Raw genomic sequence first — 25,602 nt, forward strand, 5'->3', positions numbered from 1 at the left:
TGCAGTGTCAGAGAGGTGTAAGCAGGGGAGGAGACAGCTGCAGTGTCAGAGAGGTGTAATCAGGGGAGGAGACAGCTGCAGTGTCAGAGAGGTGTAAGCAGGGGAGGGGACAGCTGCAGTGTCAGAGAGGTGTAAGCAGGGGAGGGGACAGCTGCAGTGTCAAAGAGGTGTAATCAGGGGAGGAGACAGCTGCAGTGTCAGAGAGGTGTAAGCAGGGGAGGGGACAACTGCAGTGTCAGAGAGGTGTAAGCAGGGGAGGGGACAGCTGCAGTGTCAGAGAGATGTAAGCAGGGGAGGGGGCAGCTGCAGTGTCAGAGTGGTGTAAGCAGGGAGGGGACAGCTGCAATGTCAGAGAGTTTTAATCGGGAGGGGACAGCTGCAGTGTCAGAGAGGTGTAGGCAGGGGAGGGGACAGCTGCAGTGTCAGAGAGGTGTAAGCAGCGGGTGGGGGCAGCTGCAGTGTCAGAGAGGTGTAATCAGGGGAGGGGACAGCTGCAGTGTTAGAGAGGTGTAAGCAAGGGAAGGGACGGCTGCAATGTCAGAGAGGCATAAGCAGGGGAGTGCAGGGGAGAGGACAGCTGCAGTGCCAGAGAGGTGTAAGCAGGGGAGGAGACAGCTGCAGTGTCAGAGAGGTGTAAGCAGGGGAGGGGACATTTGCAGTGTCAGAGAGGTGTAAGCAGGGGAGGGACAGCTGCAGTGTCAGAAAGATGTAATCAGGGGAGGAGACAGCTGCAGTGTCAAAGAGGTATACGCAGGGGAGGGGACATTTGCAGTGTCAGAGAGGTGTAAGCATTGGAGCGGACATCTGCAGTGTCAGAGAGGTGTAAGCAGGGGAGGAGACAGCTGCAGTGTCAGAAATATGTAATCAGGGGAAGAGACAGCTGCAGTGTCAGAGAGGTGTAAACAGGGGAGGGGGCAGCTGCAGTGTCAGAGAGGTGTAAGCAGGGGAGGGGCAGCTTCAGTGTCAGAGAGATGTAATCGGGGGAGGGGACAGCTGCAGTGTCAGAGAGGTGTAATCAGGGGAGGAGACAGCTGCAGTGTCAGGGAGGTGTAAGCAGGGGAGGGGACAGCTGCAGAGTCAGAGAGGTGTAAGCAGGGGAGGAGACAGCTGCAGTGTCAGAGAGGTGTAATCAGGGGAGGAGACAGCTGCAGTGTCAGAGATGTGTAAGCAGGGGAGGGGACAGCTGCAGTGTCAGAGAGGTGTAAGCAGGGGAGGGGACAGCTGCAGTGTCAGAGAGGTGTAATCAGGGGAGGAGACAGCTGCAGTGTCAGAGAGGTGTAAGCAGGGGAGGGGACAGCTGCAGTGTCAGAGAGGTGTAAGCAGGGGAGGGGACAGCTGCAATGTCAGAGAGGTGTAAGCAGGGGAGGGGACAGCTGCAGTGTCAGAGAGGTGTAAGCAGGGGAGGGGACAGCTGCAGTGTCAGAGAGGTGTAATCAGGGGAGGAGACAGTTGCAGTGTCAGAGAGGTGTAAGCAGGGGATGGGACAGCTGCAGTGTCAGAGAGGTGTAAGCAGGGGAGGGGACAGCTGCAATGTCAGAGAGGTGTAAGCAGGGGAGGGGACAGCTGCAGTGTCAGAGAGGTGTAAGCAGGGGAGGGGACAGCTGCAGTGTCAGAGAGGTGTAAGCAGGGGAGGGGACAGCTGCAGTGTCAGAGAGGGGTAATCAGACTAATGGTGCCCATACATGGTACAATTTTTTTCATCCAATCTTACCATTTGTATGTAATATAAGGGTAAATTAAGTGAATATACTGAAAGGATAAGGTGATCATTATTAGCACAGCACCAATGCAAAGCTAATATTATGGATAAGGGAGGGCCCCTCTGCTCCAGGGGCCCCGGTGCAGTCACAACATCTGCGTCCCCTATTGCTATGTTACTGTGTACAGTGCTCTGCCAGCCTGGATGATCTGGTGGACACTTGTTTTTCATCTGAGCATCTGTGCAGACAGCTTCTTCCTCTTCCTTTTCCTCAGCAGATAATTCCCTTATCTTATAGAATGTTCTACCCTCCCCCCAACCACCGCCACCCATACCCAACACTACCCCCCCCCCCCCCACACCCTCTGTCAACAGCAATACTTCCCCATTTTCTCTATATTGCTTCATCCTTTATCTGCAACTTCTCTAAACTCACCCATGTTTCTGGCACTAGGCGGATCTGTCTCCAGGACGTGACAAGCTGTGACAACCATTTCTCATTCCCATGAAATATTCTTCTATGTCCCTCCAGCTTATAGAGCCACTAACGTCTTCAGTTAGATGTAGTACAGTGATAAGAGAGACAAGGCTTCACTCATGAAGTGGAGGATAGATGGGTAGTTTGCAAAGCATGGTGGGATTTCCAGATAGAAAGGCCAGCAGCATTACCTGCATGCAGGATAAGCCAGATTAGTAGTCTCAAACCCCATACACAAGCGCAACAGCGGTCTTTTATGCAGCACAAATGTCAAACAGCTTTTGTTGTGAAACAAGTTGAAACAGCTACAAAAAAGTATTTTGCTATTGTTCAAAAAACTGAGAAGACTGATGAGAAATCAATGCAACTGTTGCATTGACTTCTAATTGTCTAACCAGCGTTTTGAACAATAGCAAAATACTTTTTTTTAGTTGTTTCAACTTGTTTCACAACAGAAGTTTTTCAACAATTGTGCTTCATAAAAGACGGCTGTTGAGCGTGTGTATGGGGCTTCAGAGGACTGGGTGCTGTGCCTGGTAGTAGGGTGTCGGCTGGTGCTGTGCATGTCACTGTCACATGATGCGTGGCAGACTGGCAGTGTCTCGGCTGGTGCTGTGTGTGTCCATCAATGGGTATCTCCTCCTCTGGACTGGGGTGTTAAGGTAGCTCTCCACCTCAATGATAATCCATCCCTGGAAAGGCAAACAAACCCTCATCTGGTAGCACATGGTAGCATGAGATGACACCATGTTATTGTGTGCCCACCTCCAGTGCTTACAGTCTCCTATTACTGACCCTCAGGGCACTGACTGTTGCCTGTTACCCACTGTGCCAGGCCAGTACCACTCCTATTCCTACCAGCCAGTACTGGGATACTGACGTATAACTGGTGGGTAATCCTTCTGGCTCCCCACACCTTCAAATGTCACAGCTGTAAAGAAAGCACCCCCCTCCACCTCCTGCACTGTGTGTGCCTAGCTATACAGAGCTGGGAACTCAGGTGCACAGAGATCTCACCACTAGAGTGCCTGAGAGATAGAAGAATCCAGCAGGGGTAGGGGAGCCTCTGGTAATGGGTGCAGCAGGTGTGCAGAGCTGGGAACTCAGGTGCACAGAGATCTCACCACCAGCGCCCCTGATAGAGGAATCCAGCAGGGGAGGAGCCTTTGGTAATGGGTGCTGCAGGTGTGCAGAGCTGGGAACTCAGGTGCACAGAGATCTCACCACCAGAGCCCCTGAGAGATAGAAGAATCCAGCAGGGGGAGGAGCCTCTGGTAATGGGAGCAGCAGGTGGGCAGAGCTGGGAACTCAGCTGCACAGGGATCTCACCACCAGATCCCTGAGAGAAGAATCCAGCAGGGGGAGGAGCCTCTGGTAATGGGAGCAGCAGGTGGGCAGAGCTGGGAACTCAGGTGCACAGAGATCTCACCACCAGAGTCCCTGAGAGATAGGAGAATCCAGCAGGGGGTAGGAGCCTCTGGTAATGGGTGCAGCAGGTGTGCAGAGCTGGGAACTCAGCTGTACAGAGATCTCACCACCAGATCCCCTGAGAGATAGGAGAATCCAGCAGGGGGATCAGCCTCTGGTAATGGATGCAGCAGGTGTGCAGAGCTGGGAACTCAGGTGCACAGAGATCTCACCACCAGATCCCCTGAGATATAGGAGAATCCAGCAGGGGGAGGGGCCTCTGGTAATGGGTGCAGCAGGTGGGCAGAGCTGGGAACTCAGGTGCACAGAGATCTCCCCACCAGAGCCCCTGAGTGATAGGAGAATCCAGCAGGGGGAGGAACCTCTGGTAATGGGTGCAGCAGGTGTGCAGAGCTGGGAACTCAGGTGCACAGAGATCTCACCACCAGATCCCTGAGCCTGAGAGAAAGAAGAATCCAGCAGGGGTAGGAGCCTCTGGTAATGGGTGCAGCAGGTGTGCAGAGCTTGGAACTCAGGGGCATAGAGATCTCACTACCAGAGCCCCTGGGGGAGGAGCCTTTGGTAATGGGTGCAGCAGGTGTGCAGAGCAGAGAACTCAGGTGCACAGAGATCTCACCACAAGAGCCCCTGAGAGATAGAAGAATCCAGCAGGGGGAGGAGCCTCTGGTAATGGGTGCTGCGGGTGTGCAGAGCTGGGAACTCAGGTGCACAGATATCTCACCACTAGATCCCAGAGAGATAGGAGAATCCAGCAGGGGAGAGGCCTTTGGTAATGGGTGCAGCAGGTGTGCAGAGCTGGGAACCCAGGTGCACAGAGATCTCACCACCAGATCCCTGAGAGATAGAAAAATTCAGCAGGGGGAGGAGCCTCTGGTAATGGCTGTAGCAGGTGTGCAGAACTGGGAACTCAGGTGCACAGAGATGTCACCACCAGATCCCCTGTGAGATAGGAGAATCCAGCAGGGGGAGGAGCCTCTGGTAATGGGTGCAGCAGGTGTGCAGAGCTTGGAACTCAGGGGCACAGAGATCTCACTACCAGAACTCCTGGGGGAGGAGCCTTTGGTAATGGGTGCAGCAGGTGTGCAGAGCTGGAAACTCAGGTGCACAGAGATCTCACCACAAGAGCCCCTGAGAGATAGAAGAATCCAGCAGGGGAGGAGCCTCTGGTAATGGGTGCTGCCGGTGTGCAGAGCTGGAAACTCAGGTGCACAGAGATCTCACCAGCAGAGCCCCTGAGTGATAGGAGAATCCAGCAGGGGGAGGAGCCTCTGGTAATGGGTGCAGCAGGTGGGCAGAGCTGGGAACTCAGGTGCACAGAGATCTCACCAACAGAGCCCGAGAGAAGAATCCAGCAGGGGAGGAGCCTCTGGTAATGGGTGCAGCAGGTGTGCAGAGCTGGGAACTCAGGTGCACAGAGATCTCACCACCAGAGCTCCTGAGAGATAGAGGAATCCAGCAGGGGGAGGGGAGCCTCTGGTAATGGGTGCAGCAGGTGTGCAGAGCTGGGAACTCAGGTGCACAGAGATCTCACCACCAGATCCATGAGAGATAGGAGAATCCAGCAGGGGGAGGAGCCTCCGGTAATGGGTGCAGCAGGTGTGCAGAGCTGGGTACTCAGGTGCACAGAGATCTCACCAGATCCCTGAGAGATAGAAGAATCCAGCTCTGAAGGACTGTGTCCCGGTTCTGGGTATAACCTCTCCCCTTCCCCCCATATAGAATATACTAGCTGATGACCCGCGGTTGCCCAGGTATGTATTTGGCTGGTGTTGGCTCCGGACACTTTTCTAACCCTAACACACAATTACTCAATGACCTAGTATGTGAGCTTTTCGGTGTTTGGTATCAATAATTTGCATTGAAATGAAACAAATCTGATTGGCTGTTTGTGGCTCCACCCCTTTTTCTGAGTTTAAACCCCAGCTATCCAATGACCAACTGTACCAGGTTTGAGGCTTGTGCCATTAAAGAGAGTCTGAAGCTTGAATAGATCTCGCTTCAGACCTCATATATAGCAGGGGCACGTGTGCCCCTGCTAAAACGCCGCTATCCCGCGGCTTAACGGGGGTCCCTGTCCCCCCAAATCCCCTCCGTAATGCGGGGGAGCACTTCCGCATTGGGGCAGGGCTAACCGCCGCAGCCCTGCCCCACGCGCGTCTGTCAGCGCGTATCTCCGCCTCTCCCCCGCCCCTCTCAGTCTTCCTTCACTGAGAGGGGCGGGGGAGAGGCGGCGATGCGCGTCTGATAGACGCGACAGGAGGCAGGGCTGCAGCCGTTAGCCCTGCCTCTAGGAAGCATATTCTACGACCAACCTTTGCGACCAACTTTTGCGGGGGGTGGGTCAGGGACCCTCGTTTAGCCGCGGGATAGCGGCGTTTTAGCAGGGGCACACGTGCCCCTGCTATATATGAGAGCTGAAGCGAGATTTAGTCTCGCTTCAGTGTCTCTTTAACTGTGCAAGAATGGTAGTAATTAAATATTCCCCTTAAAAATCAATAGGTGAATTTTGATTAGCTTTTGTAGGCTCCACCCACTTTCCTGAATATTATTCCCAGTCACCCAACGACCAACTGTGCAAAGTTTGGGAACCCTACCATTAACAGTGTAAGAATGGCTGCAGTTTACATTTTCCCAGGGAAATTTGTATTGTACTTTTTAGTTATGGGAATAAAAAGTATCCTATACTTTATTCCAGGTAATGTACTATGTGTGTGCCAAATGTCATTCAAATCCGTTCAGCCGTTGTTGCGTGATCGAGTAACAAACATCCAAACATCCAAACATCTGAACTTTCCCATTTATAATATTAGTGAGATAACCCGATGTCACCCCCTGTATAATATATAACCCGGTGTCACCCCCTGTAAAAATATATAACACGATGTCACCCACTCTATAATATATAACCCGGTGTCACCCCCTGTATAATATATAACCCGGTGTCACCCCCTGTATACTATATAACCCGGTGTCACCCCCTGTATAATATATAACCCGGTGTCACCCCCTGTATAATATATAACCCGGTGTCACCCCCTGTATAATATACAACCCGATGTCACCCCCTGTATAATATATAACCTGGTGTCACCCCTGTATAGACTATATAACCTGGTGTCACCCCTGATGGATACAATGTTTCATTACATCACACAGACTGTAAATATTGACTCTGTGCACTTCCTGTTTAGTTTCCTCCCCACTGCCTGTCTCCGCCCTCTCTCCTCCCCCTGGCATCACCCCACAGTCAGGTGGTCTCTGCATTTCTTCCTGCTGCCTCAGTTGTCACCTGAGCTGACTGACTGCAAAGATCCCAACACAGAGGAGAGAAGAGACTTCAACACAGGAGAGAAGAGAGACTGCACAGCACAGGAGAGAAGAGAGACTGCACAGCACAGAGAGGAGAGACCTCAACACAGAGACAAGACACTGCACAGAGAGAGAGGAGAGAGACCTCAACACTGGAGAGAACAGAGACTGCACAGCACAGAGAGGAGAGAAGAGACCTCAACACAGGAGAGACTGCAAAACACAGAGAGGAGAGACCTCAACACAGCACAGAGAAGAGAGAAGAGACCTCAACCACAGAGACAAGACACTGCAGAGAGAGAGAGAGAGAGAGAGAGAGAGAGAGAGACCTGAACACAGGAGAGAGCAGAGACTGCACAGGAAGGAGAGTCAGCCAGGAACTCTCCCAGACACTGCCCAGCACAGAGACCGGCAGGAACACAGCAAGAGATCCACAGAGAGAAGAGGCAGGAGACAGTGAAGAGAGACGGCTGGAGGAGACATAGAGACAGGCAGAGGAAGGAGAGACATACTGAGAGAGAGAGAGAGAGAGAGACATCGGAGAGGAGAGTGCTGTGTATGGGGGGAACGGGCAGAGAGCACACCTCCCCCTGCGGACCCCCGATCCCTGCGGACCACCATGTCTCCCCTGCTGGGATTGCTGGCTGTGCTTCTGCTCTGCTCTCCAGGATCCAGCCTGCCTCTGGCCACTGATGGGCCCCACATAGCTCTGCAGTATGACTGGGCCAACCTCACCTGTACCGCCTGCAAAGCTCTCTTCACCGCCCTGGACATTAGCCTGCAGGTGAGACACCCACTACAGTGCTGGCAGTGAGGGGGTTACTATACAGGGCAGGGGGTATAGGGCTGGCAGTGAGGGGGTTACTATACAGGGGCAGGGAGTGCAGTGCTGGCAGTGAGGGGGTTAATATACAGGGCAGGGGGTATAGGGCTGGCAGTGAGGGGTTAATATACAAGAAAAGGGGTATAGGGCTGGCAGTGAGGGGGTTAATATCCAGGGGCAGGGAATGCAGTGCTGGCAGTGAGTGGTTAATATACAGGGGCAGGGAATGCAGTGCTGGTAGTGAGGGGTTAATATACAGGGGCAGGAAGTGCAGTGCTGGCAGTGAGGGGGTTAATATACAGGGGCAGGGAGAGCAGTACTGGCAGTGAGGGGTTAATATACAGGGGCAGGGGGTATAGGGCTGGCAGTGAGGGGGTTAATATACAGGGGCAGGGGGTACAGTGCTGGAAGTGAGGGGGTTAATATACAGGGCAGGGGGTATAGGGCTGGCAGTGAGAGGGTTAATATACAGGGGCAGGGGGTACAGTGCTGGCAGTGAGGGGGTTAATATACAGGGCAGGGGGTATAGGGCTGGCAGTGAGGGGGTTACTATACAGGGCAGGGGGTATAGTGCTGGCAGTGAGGGGGTTAATATACAGTGCAGGGGGTATAGGGCTGGCAGTGAGGGGGTTTATATACAGGGGCAGGGGGTACAGTGCTGGCAGTGAGGGGGTTAATATACAGGGCAGGGGGTATAGGGCTGGCAGTGAGAGGGTTAATATATAGGGGCAGGGGGTACAGTGCTGGCAGTGAGGGGGTTAATATACAGGGCAGGGGGTATAGGGCTGGCAGTGAGGGGGTTAATATACAGGGGCACGGAATGCAGTGCTGGCAGTGAGGGGTTAATATACAGGGGCAGGGAATGCAGTGCTGGCAGTGAGAGGGTTACTATACAGGGGCAGGGAATGCAGTGCTGGCAGTGAGGGGTTAATATACAGGGGCAGGAAGTGCAGTGCTGGCAGTGAGGGGGTTAATATACAGGGCAGGGGGTATAGGGCTGGCAGTGAGGGGTTAATATACAGGAAAAGGGGTATAGGGCCGGCAGTGAGGGGGTTAATATACAGGGGCAGGAAGTGCAGTGCTGGCAGTGAGTGGGTTAATATACAGGGAAGGGGGTATAGGGCTGGCAGTGAGGGGGTTAATATACAGGGGCAGGGAATGCAGTGCTGGCAGTGAGGGGGTTAATATACAGGGGCAGGAAGTATAGGGCTGGCAGTGAGGGAGTTAAAAAATACAGTGATATAACATCTACCGGCAGTAAAGGGGTTAAAAGAAATCTGAGTTGTGAGAACTATGGAAGCTGACATATTTATTTCCTTTTAAACAATACCAGTTGCCTGGCAGTGCTGCTGCTCTTTGTGATCAGTAGTGTCTGAATCACACACCTGAAACAAGCATGCAGCTAATCTTGTCAGATTTGACATAGACCTCTGATCTGCTGCATGCTTGTTCAGGGGCTATGGCTTAAAGTATTAGAGGCAGAGGATCAGCAGGACAGCCAGGAAACTGGTATTATTCAAAAGGAAATAAATATGGCAGCCTCCATGTACCTCTCACCTCGGGTTCCCTCTAATGTTCAGTGATATCATATTAAGGGGATGAAGGAGTTAATGTTCAGTGGTGTATTTGCAGTGAAGGGGTGAATGTACAATGACACATATTGACAGTGAAAGGGTTAATGTACATTTACAAATATTGGCACCGCATGGGTTAATGTACATTGAAACATATTGACAATGAAAGGGTTAATGTACACTTACCAGTATTGGAGGTGAAGGGGTTAATGTATAGTGACACGTATTGGCAGCACGCGGGTTAATGTACGTTTACAAGTATTGGCAGTGAAGGGGTTAATGTACAGGGATGTCATGTACTGGCAGTGAGGGGGTTAATGTGCAATGATGTCATGCACTGGCAGTGAAGGGGTTAATGTACAGTAATGGCAGCGAGGGGGTTAATGTACAGGAATGTCATGTACTGGCAGTAAAGGGGTTAATATACTGTGATGTCATGGCAGTGAAGGGGTTAAGACAAGACAAATAACATTTATATCGCGCTTTTCTCCTGGCAGACTCAATCCGCCAGAGCTGCAGCCACTAGGGGGCACTCTATAGGCAGTAGCAGTGTTAGGGAGTCTTGCCCAAGGTCTCCTACTGAATAGGTGCTGGCTTACTGAACAGACAGAGCCGAGATTGGAACCCTGGTCGCCTGTGTCAGAGGCAGAGCCCTTAACCATGACACTATCCAGCCACCACAGGTTAATGTACAATGATGTTATGTACTGGCAGTGAAGGGGTTAATGTGCACCAGTGATGTCATGTACGGGCAGTGAGGGGTTAATGTGCAGTAATGTCATGTACTGGCAGTGAGGGGTTAATGTGCAGTGATGTCATGCACTGGCAGGGAAGGGGTTAACAGGCATTGTCCCTCTCAGTGTGACCTGCGGGCTCAGCAGAAGTTCCAGGCAGGCAGTAGCCTAGATTCTGTGTGATTTTCCCATACAGGAAGTCCCCGGTGTGCTGGGAATCGCCTTCCCTCCATCTGACTGACGTCTGTAATACAATCCCACATTCTGCAGGACTGGTAGCGCTGCCAGGGGGTCCCCGGGAAGGAAGGGGTTAGTGTTGCTCAGGGGCTGCGGCAGCGAAGGGGTTAAGGGGGTAACATGTGACCGGCGTATTAAATGTCATTATATCCCCCGGCTGACATGTCACATGCTGGCTGCGGAGACGAATTTATCACGTGAAGGTCCATTAAGCCCCCCCCCCCCTCCCTGCCCTTTCACCGCTGAGCTCTGCTGGCCACCGCGTCCCATCAGATTGTGATAGAAATATTCCTCATAGGAAAGCGATCCGGCGTCACTGCCAGCGAGATTCAGCACGCCCCAAAGTCTGAGGGGCTCATTTATAAACAATCAGCTGAAATGATCACTTCTCTTCACACTGATCTCACTCTCTAATATAATCATTATCGTTGACGGGCATGAGCTTCCAGAAACAGAACCTTTCTACATTCAGGCTGCAGCAGGGGGTGGGGCCTGGGGAGGAGTTAACTAACCCTTGTCTCCGCCTCTGGCCGCAGCGCTCCACGTCCCAGTCCAGCTCTCTGATACTTCCTCCTTCTGGCTGCCATCACAGTGATGGAGAGTAGTGTGCAGCGCACAGCCAGAGGTGGAGACAAGGGTGAGGTAACACTTCCCCAGGCCCCACCCTCTGACTTGGCCCGCATGTAGAAATGCGCTGTTTCTGTCCTGACTCATAAGGTCATCCCGACTCCTTTAAGGACCACTCCAGTGAAAGATGTAAACAATTAAAATCTGACAGAATTGACAGGTTTTGGACTAGTCCATCTCCTCATGGGGTATTCTCAGGGTTTTCATTGATTTTAAATGCATTTCCTGAATGACAGTTTAACTGCCAAAATAGCAAAATACCAGCCGGCCTCCCTAATCACTTGCACACTAATTTGTCAATTAGACTTAGCGACTGCCGTTCAGGAAATGCTTTAGAAAACAAAGAAAACTCAGTGAATCTCCCATGAGGAGATGGAATAGTTCAAAACCTGTTAGTACTGTCAGATTTAACTGCTTACTGTTTTCGCCGTAGTGGTCCTCTTGTATAAAGTGCTGATCAGACCTGATGTTCGGCGGTGTAAAGCCGTACTTTGATATTGTGCGCTGTTACACGGAGCCGGCACGCCCTTCACCTGTTCCCATGTCTGATCACCAGGATACACGGCATGTCAGTGACATCACAGGACACACGCCATGTCCAACAGTCATGGCCTGCAGTGTATGTGTCACTTGGCTGCGGAACTCACAGTTGTCAGATTTACCCCAAGTCAGGGGTCAGAGCCGCCCACAATATTATTATTTAGTATTCATATAGCGCTGACATGTTCCGTAGCAATAAACAGTACAACGTGGGCCTCTTTGGGCCCCTTAGGACCTCCCCCGTAGTCGCCCGGACCATGCATTTTGTCATTCAGATATTATGTACATCTGTCACACTGCAGAGCTGGTTTATGCCATTGTCACGATGGCTGAATATCTGTAACCTCAGATGGTTTCGTATCACATCAGCCGAACAAGACACTTTCCTGCTGACGCAACTGGCTGGTCCAGCCAGCAGGGGGAGCTCTGCACACAAAAGCATATCAATAGAAAATTCCTAATGAAACTGGTTTGGTGCTGAACAAACAATACATGCTACACATGGACAGCCCTGCAGACCTCCCCCCCCCCCCCCCCCCCCCCCCGGTGGTTTTCAGTGGTTGCAGAGGCTGAGCTCGCATGCCAGTGATAAGAACAGGAAGAGTCTATATTCTCGCCGCTAGTAGCGGGAAGCAGTCCTTTTAATAATGATGAATCGTGTGGTCAGTGCGGTCTGTGAGTCGTGCGGATTTATTGCAACACGCCTAACGTATCACCGCTTATCACGGTCCGCTGCTCACACTGAAGGGTGGTCAGAAAGCTCTTAAAGGACAACTGTAGCAAGAGAGATATTTATTTCCTGTTAAAGGGGAACTGAAGTAAGAGGTATATGGAGGCTGCCATATTTAGTTCCTTTTAATCAATACCAGTTGCCTGGCTGTCCTGTTTGTCTATTTCTCTGCAGTAGTATCTGAATAACACCAGAAACAAGCATGCAGCTAATCTTGTCAGATCTGACTTTAAAGTCTGAAACACCTGATCTGCTGCATGCTTGTTCAGGGGCTATGGCTAATAGTATTAGAGGCAGAGGATCAGCAGGGCTGCCAGGCAACTGGTATTGATTAAAAGGAAATAAACATGGCAGCCTCCATATACCTCTCTCTTCAGTTCCCCTTTAAACAATACCAGCAGTACGGTGGCGTAGTGGTTAACATCTGCAAGGAGTTTGTATGTTCTCCCCGTGTTTGCGTGGGTTTCCTCCAATCACTCCAGTTTCCTCCCACATCCCAAAAACATACAAATAAGTTAATTGGCTTCCCCCTAAAAAAAAATAAAAAAAAAAAATATAAAAAAAAAAATGGCCCTAGACAACAATAAATACACTACACGATACATACACAGACTATGACTGCGGTAGGGATGACTATATGACTATGGTGGGATTAGATTGTGAGCTCCTCTGAGGGACAGTTAGTGACAAGACAATATACTCTGTACAGCACTATATAAATACTAAATAATAATAATACCAGTTGCCTGGCTGTCCTGCTGATCTCTCTGGCTGCAGTAGTGTCTGAATCACACACCTGAAACAAGCATGCAGCTTGTCACCTGATCTGCATGCTTGTTCAGGGGCTATTGCTAAACATATTAGAGGCAGAGGATCAGCAGGGCTGCCAGGCAACTGGTATTGCTTAAAAGGAAATAAATATGTCAGCCTCCATATCTCTCTCACTTCAGTTGTCCTTTAAACTCTGAACAGTAAGGCGTTATTCCCGCGATCAGCGTGTCTGTGCAGCCGTCTCCCCTGCATGTTCCGGCGATCAGCGTGTCTGTGCAGCCGTCTCACCTGCATGTTCCTGCGATCAGCGTGTCTGTGCAGCTGTCTCACCTGCATGTTCCTGCGATCAGCGTGTCTGTGCAGCCATCTCACCTGCATGTTCCTGCGATCAGCATGTCTGTGCAGCCGTCTCATCTGCATGTTCCTGCGATCAGCGTGTCGGTGCAGCCGTCTCACCTGCATGTTCCGGCGATCAGCGTGTCGGTGCAGCCGTCTCACCTGCATGTTCCTGCGATCAGCGTGTCGGTGCAGCCGTCTCACCTGCATGTTCCTGCGATCAGCGTGTCTGTGCAGCCGTCTCACCTGCATGTTCCTGCGATCAGCGTGTCTGTGCAGCCGTCTCCCAACATATTCCTGCGATCAGCGTGTCTGTGCAGCCGTCTCCCCACATATTCCTGCGATCAGCGTGTCTGTGCAGCCGTCTCCCCACATATTCCTGCGATCAGCGTGTCTGTGCAGCCGTCTCCCCACATATTCCTGCGATCAGCGTGTCTGTGCAGCCGTCTCCCCACATATTCCTGCGATCAGCGTGTCTGTGCAGCCGTCTCCTCACATGTTCCTGCGATCAGCGTGTCTGTGCAGCCATCTCCCCACATGTTCCTGCGATCAGCGTGTCTGTGCAGCCGTCTCCCCACATGTTCCTGCGATCAGCGTGTCTGTGCAGCCGTCTCCCCACATGTTCCTGTGATCAGCGTGTCTGTGCAGCCGTCTCCCCACATGTTCCTGCGATCAGCGTGTCGGTGCAGCCGTCTCACCTGCATGTTCCTGCGATCAGCGTGTCTGTGCAGCCGTCTCCCCACATATTCCTGCGATCAGCGTGTCTGTGCAGCCGTCTCCTCACATATTCCTGCGATCAGCGTGTCTGTGCAGCCATCTCCCCGCATATTCCTGTGATCAGTGTGTCTGTGCAGCCGTCTCCCCACATATTCCTGCGATCAGCGTGTCTGTACAGTCGTCTCACCTGCATGTTCCTGCGATCAGTGTGTCTGTACAGCCGTCTCCCCACATATTCCTGCGATCAGCGTGTCTGTGCAGCCGTCTCCCCACATATTCCTGCGATCAGCGTGTCTGTGCAGCCGCCCCCCCACATATTCCTGCGATCAGCGTGTCTGTGCAGCCGTCTCCCCACATATTCCTGCGATCAGCGTGTCTGTGCAGCCGTCTCCCCTGCATGTTCCTGCGATCAGTGTGTCTGTGCAGCCGTCTCCCCACATATTCCTGCGATCAGCGTGTCTGTGCAGCCGTCTCCCCACATATTCCTGCGATCAGCGTGTCTGTGCAGCCGCCCCCCCACATATTCCTGCGATCAGCGTGTCTGTGCAGCCGTCTCCCCACATATTCCTGCGATCAGCGTGTCTGTGCAGCCGTCTCCCCTGCATGTTCCTGCGATCAGTGTGTCTGTGCAGCCGTCTCCCCACATATTCCTGCGATCAGTGTGTCTGTGCAGCCAGTGGCGTAGCTAAGGAGCAGTGGGCCCCGATGCAAGATTTACAATGGGGCCCCCCCAAGCACTCTATATGTAACAATTGATACGGCGCACCAAAATCTGCCAAGGGCAACTACAGTGTCAGAGGTGCAAGAAGGGGATGGGGGGCAGCTTGTTAAGGATTACCACTATTCAAAGTATTTATAGAAGTGATTATTATGAGCACAGGACCAATAGAGAGCTAATACTGTGGTTGAGGGAGGGCCCTTCGGGGCCCCTCTGGCCCAAGGGCCCCGATGCGGTCGCTACCTCTGCAACCCCTATTGCTACGCCCCTGTGTGCAGCCGTCTCCCCACATATTGCTGCGATCAGCGTGTCTGTGCAGCCGTCTCCCCACATATTCCTGCGATCAGCGTGTCTGTGCAGCCGTCTCCCCACATATTCCTGCGATCAGCGTGTCTGTGCAGCCGTCTCCCCACATATTCCTGCGATCAGCGTGTCTGTGCAGCCGTCTCCCCACATATTCCTGCGATCAGTGTGTCTGTACAGCCGTCTCCCCACATATTCCTGCGATCAGCGTGTCTGTGCAGCCGTCTCTCCCACATATTCCCGCGATCAGCGTGTCTGCGCAGCCGTCTCACCTGCATGTTCCTGCGATCAGCGTGTCTGTGCAGCCGTCTCACCTGCATATTCCTGCATGGTCATTTTCAGCCTTGGTTTATGCAGTGCTTTGTGCACAAAAATGGAATAAACCAATCAAAAAACAAGTGACTTGTGCTGCAATAAAGCAGTCGCCATAAAGTCAGATATACATATGTGATTGTGACTGTATAACTGATGTGCACACAGATATCTTTTATATAAAATGACGTCTCTTCTGTAAGAATAAAGCCTGATGTGTAGTTATGTCACTAGTAGGGATGGTCAATGAGATGGAAATAATTCTGTGTTGATGGTTTATGCAAATTTTGTATGCAAAATATGCACTTTGAAAATGCACCAGTTACCGGTAATATTCACCTTTGCAGGAGTCCTTTGTTACAGTGACATTGAAGCAAAAAAAAAAAACCAAAAACCTTATGATATAATGAATTGTATGTGTAGAATGGATAGTGAATAGAATATTAGTAGCAAAGAAAATAGTCTCATATTTGTTTTCAGTTATATAGGTGTTTTCTTATAACGTTGCATCATTCTGGCATATTTGCAATTACAAATCACACTCTGTACTTTAACTGTCTAACGACCGCTCCACGCCAATTGGGGTGAAGTGCTAGGGGCGGGGATTGCAGGAGATCGCACGTGCCGATGCGCGCGCATCTCTGCATGAATGATGGAGCTCCGCCTTCAGTCTCCCAGCGGCGATCGCTACTAGGAGACTGTTAGACGGCAAAACCGCTATCTATTTATTATGTACAGCGATCTACGGCAGCGTTGTACTGGGGACAGCCGTGTAACACGACTGTCCCTCTGGGCTGCAGGGAAGCGATCCGCTGTCATAGGCTGAAGCCTATGACAGCCGATCGCGCTGATTGGCTGGCGGGGGAGGGAGGGATAAAAAAATAATTGAAAAAATAGGCATATTTATTAATTAAAAAAAAAAAAAGAAATATTTATTAAAACAAATAAACATTGGGGGAGCAATCACAGCCCACCAACAGAAAGCTCTGTTGGTGGGCAGAAAAAAGAGGGGGGGGGAATCACTTGTGTGTTGAGTTGTACGGCCCTGCAGCTGGGCCTTTAAGCTTCTGTGGCCCTATTAGTAAAAAATGGCCTGGTCACTAGGGGGTGGGGGGCAGGGGGGGTTTAAGACCGCAGTACTAAAGAGGTTCAGGGCTGGAACCCACTAGAGAGATTTTATGAGCGTTTAGGGAGCGATTCAAACCACTGGCGATTTCCCTAAACGCTCAGCTAATGTTACTGGATGGGTCAAATTCCACTGGAGCGATTGCGATTACCAAATCGCAAAATGCAGGACATGCAGCATTTTTGGCATCTAGCGTTAGCGATTAACGTTTCTGCAATGTAAAGTATTTAAACGGTGGCATAATCGCTCATCAAAACCTGCACAGCGTGATTTTGCTAGCGTTTTTACATTACTGCGCACTGTAACAAAATGAAAATTAATTGAAAGGACCAATCAGAATTAAAATGTTAATCGCTTATCGCTACACAACTGCTGGCAAATTGAATACACTTTTTAAAATTGCTCCTGAAAAAGCTCATGAAATCGCTTGCAAACCGCTCATACAAAACGCTAGCGATTGCGATTAGCGATAGCGTTTTGTAGTGGGTTCCAGGCCTCAACTATGAAACAGAGCAGAGCTAATGACCCTTTGAACTCCCCTGCAATAAAACCTTATCTGAAGCTGCCTCTCACTGTTTCTTTGATGTACAAGTGCTTCAGAAAATAGGACTGTCTCTAATCAGGTTGGGATGGAGAGCACAGAGAAGCTCTTTTGCAAACATAACAACTGAAGTTTCTCTTCCTGTACTGGAAACAATATGAGACTCATATCTGTTCTAATAATGTTCCATTTCTTAGTTGTACTACACATACACATCATTATATCATACATTTATTTTCACTTCAGATTCCCTTGAAGCCTGGAACCCGCTTTTTTGAGCATTTAGGGAGCACTTTAAATCGCTAGCGAATTCCCTAGATGCTCTGCCAATGTGAATAAATATAACAAATTCTACAGTAGCAATCGCAGGGCATGCAGCATTTTGGGAGAGTTTGCGCTTCAATGTAAAGTATATAAGCGCTGGCAAATCGCTCATGAATCGCTACACATACCGATTTGTGTGCGATTTTAAATTACTGCAAACTGTAATAAAAATTATAATAATTTGAAAGGACCAATCAGAATTAAAATCGCTAATCGCAAATCGCTATCACAATCGCTGGCAAAAAGCTTAAACTTTTAAAATTGTTACCAAAATCGCCGGAAAACGCTCATGAAATTGCTTACAAAACGCTCATTAAAAATGCTAGTGATTTGCAATTTGTAGTGGGTTCCAGGCCTTAAGCTGCATACGTTTTCATACTAAATTTGCATAATCCTGCATCAACTCAGAATTATTTGCATGTCATTGACCTTCTCTAGTCACTACTGTGACACCCAGCTGAGCTATTATGCAAACACATATATCATTGTAATATGTATTGCATATTGCATATGTATTGTTGTATGGCCTCAATTCATAAAAATAAAAAGTCTGGAAAATACCGCATTTGGTGTTTTAGACTTTTTTTATTGCTAATTCAGCAATATTTTCTCAAGTGCGTTAGAAGTGCAGTAATTTACTATGCTTCAATTCACAAAAACCTGTTAGGTTACTGTGGCGCTGTCTCTGTGTTGTTGCAAGCTGTTCCATGCAGTGACTGCATTACACAATTAAAAGGCATCCCAGACATCCCTTTAGAATGGACATGTTTGTTATACTCCCTCTGCTCCCTCTTAATCTCTCTATTAATAGTCTTTCTTAACATTTAGTTGCCACAGCTTAGATGAACTTCCAGGAGACATTACACATGCTTAGGTGATTTCCCCACTAGCTCCTCCACATCTTCAAACAGGTACCTGAGGGTTTAAATGGCCTAATGGCCGCATGAGAAGCCTGTTTTGTCCCGATCTCTCTGCTGGCTGCCTGGGGGGTAGAAAAGCTGGATCCTCCGGAGGAGGCTTCGGGTCCGATCAGCTCCTGTTAGTCATTTGGATATCCACACGGAAGGCATTCAAAGCTGGTTTTTGACAAATAAGAGCTACTGGTAATCATCGAACATGTTCCTGGGCTTTACCGCATGCTCTGATCTTCATGAATCGACATTTGCTGACATGCGTTGAAGTAATTACCGCACAAGTCGGTAATTTACCTCACTGCTCGGGAAATTCAGCTTTTCATGCAGTAACAGCCTTGATGAATTGACATTTTACTAAATGCTCCGTAAACTCAGCGGCTTTCAACATTACTGAATGGGGTAATGCTTGGTGAATTGACGCCATATTTTATCTGATCCGTCAGTGTAATATGCATTTTCTCTGCTCTGTCGTAGAGCGGGTGGCGGAGTTGATGACCTGTCATTATAATATGCGTTTTCTCTGTTTGTTGTAGTTGGAGAGTAACATGGAGCGGGTGGCGGAGGTGATGACCTGTCATTATAATGTGCGTTTTCTCTGTTGTAGTTGGAGAGTAACATGGAGCGGGTGGCGGAGGTGATGGTGATGGTCTGTCAGAAGCTGCACTTGGCGGAGCCGGACGTCTGTGAACAGGCCATACAACTCTTTAAGAAGGACATGATCACGGCGTGGGTGCGCTCTGTACTCCGCCCCTCCGAGGCTTGCGGGCTCATCGTGGGCACGGACTGCGGACACTGGGATATAGGCTCAGACTGGAATATAACTCTCCCACCGGTGCCCAAGCCTCCGCTCCACCCCCCTGTCCCACCAGCCCAGGGGTCCCCCGTCTCTCGTGTCCTCTTCCTCACAGACGTCCACTGGGATCACAGCTACTCCCCCGGGGGTCCGGTCACCTGCAAGGAGCCTCTGTGCTGCCGGAGCCAGACATCAGGGGGCCACGGTGCGGCCGGCTATTGGGGCGAGTACAGCAAGTGCGACCTTCCCCTTCATACCATCGACTCTCTTCTGCGCCACGTGGCCAGCACGGGACCCTTTGACCGGGTGTACTGGACAGGAGATATCCCGGCCCACAATGTCTGGGAACAAACCCGGAACGCCCAGCTCAACGCCCTGCAAACCATCACCGGACTCATCAGAAAGTACCTGGGTCCAGTGCCCGTCTACCCAGCTGTGGGCAACCATGAGAGCGCACCCGTCAACAGCTTCCCCCCACCATACGTGCACGGGAACCTCTCTTCCAGCTGGCTGTACCAAGCCATGGCCAAGGAATGGCAGGACTGGCTGCCCCCCTCCGCTCTCAAGACACTCAGGTGAGCCAAATATATCTGCAAAGCCATAAACTCCATTCATATTCCATAATCCTAAATGAGGTGTGAGGGTCCTGCTCAGATTGGGAACAGGAGGTGTGAGGGTCCTGCTCAGATGGGGAACAGGAGGTGTGAAGGTCCTGCTCAGATGGGGAACAGGAGGTGTGAAGGTCCTGCTTAGATGGGGAACAGGAGGTGTGAGGGTTCTATAGGAATTTTGTATGTAAAGAAAGTTTGAAGCAGCACTTTGCACTGAGGTACGGGTAGTTTCAGCGGATGAAGTTTGACACATTAGTAGAAGCATTATGACACGTATGACAAGGCGACACTTATCAGTCTGACCACATGTGTCGTGTTGTTCCCTCTTGTATGGGAAACGACCCCACCCACACGGGGGAGATGTGTGAAGTTAGGGGTGAATCATATACTCCCACCCTAGGATTTCCCAGCAGACTCATAGACCTGTGTGTGAGAGTGGTGTCATTGTGGTCTATCTCACGGAGTCTTCTGCACACAGAGCCGGGCTGCAGTTCCTCGCTCACATTTCTTCTACAGATGCTTTTATGGTAACTGTGCTGGATGAAGGATGGAGAAGCTCTGTGGAGACTTGAAAGTAAAGGCTTGATTCACTAAACTGTGAAAACTATTATCACGGCCGTTTTCGAGGGCATTTTCGCATTTGCACGCGATCGCGAATTATCGTGATAACAGCCGTGATAAGAGATAAGAGTTATAAGAGTGTCTAAAGTAACGAGAAAAGTAACTGAGCTCACACTTATCACTACAAATGTGATTTCCTGCGTGCACTAATTTCCTTGTGGGGTATTTTTTGACTGAACTTATTTGCATTTTTCTGTACACAAATTTTTAGATTGTGATTTTTTTTTTTTCATGCATGCCAATGAAGTTAATTTGCATGTTAATGTATCTAATTAACATCATAATTGCCAGTGCAATTGTTCTGCATTTCCATTGATAAACATTGAAGAGAACATGAGCTGAAGCCCGGGGTTCAGAAACTGGATGATAATGAGGCTTCCCTCACTGTCCTCTGCCGCTGCTGCCCGGGACGTCCAGCTAATCGGGGCCACGCTCCTCTCCTGGTGCCTGCCGCGCAGGGCCGGGCCGAGGCATAGGCTGGAGAGGCTCCAGCCTCAGGGCGCAGTGTAGGAGGGGGCGCAGAATTCATTCAGCTGTCATTCCTAATTGTGTTTGAAGCAGAAATAAATAAGAAAAGGGGATACATGGCAGTGACTGCAAGCCAGATAACTAGATATTAAGGTGTTGGGGAGGTTGTGGGCCCTGTGGCGCCTCTTAGTCTAATAGCAATCAGTGTGTGACGGCTGGGGTGGGAGGGATGGAGGGGCGCACTTTGGTGTCTCAGCCTTGGGTGCTGGAGGACCTTGTCCCGGCTTTGTGCCTGCGCAGTAACACGGAGCCGCTCCCTGGATCCTCCTACTGCTCGGGGCCACGCTCCTCTCCTGGTGCCTGCGCAGTAACACCGAGCCGCTCCCAGTACCCTCTTACTGATCGGGGCCCGGGTCCTCCCCTGGCGCCTGAGCAGTAACACAGAGCCGCTCCCAGGACCCTCCTACTGATCGGGGCCATGCTCCTCTCCTGGTGCCTGCGCAGTAACACGGAGCCGCTCCCTGGATCCTCCTACTGCTCGGGGCCAGGCTCCTCCCCTGGCGCCTGAGCAGTAGCACGGAGCCGCTCCCAGGACCTTCCTACTGATTGGGGCCACGCTCCTCTGCTTGCGCCTGCACAGTAACACGGAGCTGCTCCCTGGACCCTCCTGCTGATCGGGGCCGGGCTCCTCCCCTGGCGCCTGAGCAGTAGCATGGAGCCGCTCCCTGGACCCTCCTACTGATCGGGGCCAGGCTCCTCCCCTGACGCCTGAGCAGTAGCACGGAGCTACTCCCAGGACCCTCCTGCTGATCGGGGCCACACAACTTTCCTGACACGAGTGTGGCCCCACCTGCGCAGTAGCACGGAGCCGCTCCCAGGACCCTCCTGCTGTTCAGGGCTGCACTCCTCTCCTGGCAGCCGTGCCTGCGCAGTAGCACGGAGCTGCTCCCAGGACCCTCCTGCTGTTCAGGGCTGCGCTCCTCTCCTGGTGGCCGCGCCTGCACAGTAGCACGTAGCCGCTCCCAGGACCCTCCTGCTGTTCAGGGCTGCACTCCTCTCCTGGCAGCCGTGCCTGCGCAGTAGCACGGAGCTGCTCCCAGGACCCTCCTGCTGTTCAGGGCTGCGCTCCTGTCCTGGCGGCCACGCCTGCGCAGTAGCATGGAGCCGCTCCCAGGACCCTCCTGCTGTTCAGGGCTGCACTCCTCTCCTGGCAGCCGTGCCTGCGCAGTAGCACGGAGCTGCTCCCAGGACCCTCCTGCTGTTCAGGGCTGCGCTCCTCTCCTGGTGGCCGCGCCTGCACAGTAGCACGTAGCCGCTCCCAGGACCCTCCTGCTGTTCAGGGCTGCACTCCTCTCCTGGCAGCCGTGCCTGCGCAGTAGCACGTAGCCGCTCCCAGGACCCTCCTGCTGTTCAGGGCTGCGCTCCTGTCCTGGCGGCCACGCCTGCGCAGTAGCATGGAGCCGCTCCCAGGACCCTCCTGCTGTTCAGGGCTGCACTCCTCTCCTGGCAGCCGTGCCTGCGCAGTAGCACGGAGCTGCTCCCAGGACCCTCCTGCTGTTCAGGGCTGCGCTCCTCTCCTGGCGGCCACGCCTGCACAGTAGCACGTAGCCGCTCCCAGGACCCTCCTGCTGTTCAGGGCTGCACTCCTCTCCTGGCAGCCGTGCCTGCGCAGTAGCACGTAGCCGCTCCCAGGACCCTCCTGCTGTTCAGGGCTGCGCTCCTCTCCTGGCGGCCGCGCCTGCGCAGTAGCACGGAGCCGCTCCCAGGACCCTCCTGCTGTTCAGGGCTGTGCTCCTCTCCTGGCGGCCACGCCTGCACAGTAGCATGTAGCCGCTCCCAGGACCCTCCTGCTGTTCAGGGCTGCGCTCCTCTCCTGGCGGCCGCGCCTGCGCAGTAGCACAGAGCCGCTCCCAGGACCCTCCTGCTATTTAGGGCTGCGCTCCTCTCCTGGCGGCCACGCCTGCGCAGTAGCACGGAGCCGCTCCCAGGACCCTCCTGCTGTTCAGGGCTGCGCTCCTGTCCTTGCGGCCACGCCTGCGCAGTAGCACGGAGCCGCTCCCAGGACCCTCCTGCTGTTCAGGGCTGCGCTCCTCTCCTGGCGGCCACGCCTGCACAGTAGCACGTAGCCGCTCCCAGGACCCTCCTGCTGTTCAGGGCTGCGCTCCTCTCCTGGCGGCCACGCCTGCACAGTAGCACGTAGCCGCTCCCAGGACCCTCCTGCTATTTAGGGCTGCGCTCCTCTCCTGGCGGCCACGCCTGCGCAGTAGCACGGAGCCGCTCCCAGGACCCTCCTGCTGTTCAGGGCTGCGCTCCTGTCCTTGCGGCCACGCCTGCGCAGTAGCACGGAGCCGCTCCCAGGACCCTCCTGCTGTTCAGGGCTGCGCTCCTCTCCTGGCGGCCACGCCTGCACAGTAGCACGTAGCCGCTCCCAGGACCCTCCTGCTGTTCAGGGCTGCGCTCCTCTCCTGGCGGCCACGCCTGCACAGTAGCACGTAGCCGCTCCCAGGACCCTCCTGCTGTTCAGGGCTGCGCTCCTCTCCTGGCGGCCGCGCCTGTGCAGTAGCACGGAGCTGCTCCCAGGACCCTCCTGCTGTTTAGGGCTGCGCTCCTCTCCTGGCGGCCACGCCTGCACAGTAGCACGTAGCCGCTCCCAGGACCCTCCTGCTGTTCAGGGCTGCGCTCCTCTCCTGGCGGCCGCGCCTGCGCAGTAGCACGGAGCTGCTCCCAGGACCCTCCTGCTGTTCAGGGCTGCGCTCCTCCCCTGGCGGCCATGCCTGCACAGTAGCACGTAGCCGCTCCCAGGACCCTCCTGCTGTTCAGGGCTGCGCTCCTCTCCTGGCGGCCGCGCCTGCGCAGTAGCACGGAGCTGCTCCCAGGACCCTCCTGCTGTTCAGGGCTGCGCTCCTCTCCTGGCGGCCACGCCTGCACAGTAGCACATAGCCGCTCCCAGGAACCTCCTGCTGTTCAGGGCTGTGCTCCTCTCCTGGCGGCCGCGCCTGTGCTGTAGCATGGAGCTGCTCCCAGGACCCTCCGGCTGTTCAGGGCTGCGCTCCTCTCCTGGTGGCCACGCCTGCGCAGTAGCACGGAGCCGCTCCCAGGACCCTCCTGCTGTTCAGGGCTGCGCTCCTCTCCTGGCGGCCGCGCCTGCGCAGTAGCACGGAGCCGCTCCCAGGACCCTCCTGCTGTTCAGGGCTGTGCTCCTCTCCTGGCGGCCACGCCTGCACAGTAGCACGTAGCCGCTCCCAGGACCCTCCTGCTGTTCAGGGCTGCGCTCCTCTCCTGGCGGCCGCGCCTGCGCAGTAGCACAGAGCCACTCCCAGGACCCTCCTGCTGTTCAGGGCTGCGCTCCTCTCCTGGCGGCCACGCCTGCGCAGTAGCACGGAGCCGCTCCCAGGACCCTCCTGCTGTTCAGGGCTGCGCTCCTGTCCTTGCGGCCACGCCTGCGCAGTAGCACGGAGCCGCTCCCAGGACCCTCCTGCTGTTCAGGGCTGCGCTCCTGTCCTGGCGGCCGTGCCTGCGCAGTAGCACGGAGCTGCTCCCAGGACCCTCCTGCTGTTCAGGGCTGCGCTCCTCTCCTGGCGGCCACGCCTGCACAGTAGCACGGAGCCGCTCCCAGGGCGCTCCTGCTGTTCAGGGCTGCGCTCCTGTCCTTGCGGCCACGCCTGCGCAGTAGCACGGAGCCGCTCCCAGGACCCTCCTGCTGTTCAGGGCTGCGCTCCTCTCCTGGTGGCCACGCCTGCGCAGTAGCACAGAGCCGCTCCCAGGGCGCTCCTGCTGTTCAGGGCTGCGCTCCTGTCCTTGCGGCCACACCTGCGCAGTAGCACGGAGCTGCTCCCAGGACCCTCCTGCTGTTCAGGGCTGCGCTCCTCTCCTGGCGGCCACGCCTGCACAGTAGCACATAGCCGCTCCCAGGACCCTCCTGCTGTTCAGGGCTGTGCTCCTCTCCTGGCGGCCGCGCCTGCGCAGTAGCACGGAGCTGCTCCCAGGACCCTCCGGCTGTTCAGGGCTGCGCTCCTCTCCTGGTGGCCACGCCTGCGCAGTAGCACGGAGCCGCTCCCAGGACCCTCCTGCTGTTCAGGGCTGCGCTCCTCTCCTGGCGGCCGCGCCTGTGCAGTAGCACGGAGCCGCTCCCAGGACCCTCCTGCTGTTCAGGGCTGCACTCCTCTCCTGGCAGCCGTGCCTGCGCAGTAGCACGGAGCCGCTCCCAGGACCCTCCTGCTGTTCAGGGCTGCGCTCCTCTCCTGGCGGCCGTGCCTGCGCAGTAGCACGGAGCCGCTCCCAGGACCCTCCTGCTGTTCAGGGCTGCGCTCCTCTCCTGGCGCCTGCGCAGTAGCACGGAGCCGCTCCCAGGACCCTCCTGCTGTTCAGGGCTGCGCTCCTCTCCTGGCGGCCACGCCTGCACAGTAGCACGTAGCCGCTCCCAGGACCCTCCTGCTGTTCAGGGCTGCGCTCCTCTCCTGGCGGCCACGCCTGCACAGTAGCACGTAGCCGCTCCCAGGACCCTCCTGCTGTTCAGGGCTGCGCTCCTCTCCTGGCGGCCGCGCCTGCGCAGTAGCACAGAGCCACTCCCAGGACCCTCCTGCTGTTCAGGGCTGCGCTCCTCTCCTGGCGGCCACGCCTGCACAGTAGCACGGAGCCGCTCCCAGGACCCTCCTGCTGTTCAGGGCTGCGCTCCTGTCCTTGCGGCCACGCCTGCGCAGTAGCACGGAGCCGCTCCCAGGACCCTCCTGCTGTTCAGGGCTGCGCTCCTGTCCTGGCGGCCGCGCCTGAGCAGTAGCACGGAGCTGCTCCCAGGACCCTCCTGCTGTTCAGGGCTGCGCTCCTCCCCTGGCGGCCATGCCTGCGCAGTAGCACGGAGCTGCTCCCAG

The 25,602-nt window shown here is 53.8% G+C and overlaps 1 protein-coding gene across 1 annotated transcript in view; it reads left to right on the forward strand.

The window, feature by feature from the left end:
- Positions 1-6,801: 6,801 nt before the first annotated feature.
- SMPD1 (sphingomyelin phosphodiesterase 1) overlaps positions 6,802-25,602 on the forward strand; it is a 34,096-nt gene continuing 15,295 nt past the window's right edge. Inside the window, exons 1-2 of the mRNA XM_068266479.1 lie at positions 6,802-7,698; positions 18,846-19,609. Of these exons, the coding sequence (XP_068122580.1) occupies positions 7,534-7,698; positions 18,846-19,609 (929 nt within the window). The 5' untranslated portion in view covers positions 6,802-7,533. The remainder of the gene's footprint in view (positions 7,699-18,845; positions 19,610-25,602) is intronic.

Source organism: Hyperolius riggenbachi, chromosome 2, assembly GCF_040937935.1.
Source record: "Hyperolius riggenbachi isolate aHypRig1 chromosome 2, aHypRig1.pri, whole genome shotgun sequence".
Classification (NCBI taxonomy): domain Eukaryota; kingdom Metazoa; phylum Chordata; class Amphibia; order Anura; family Hyperoliidae; genus Hyperolius; species Hyperolius riggenbachi.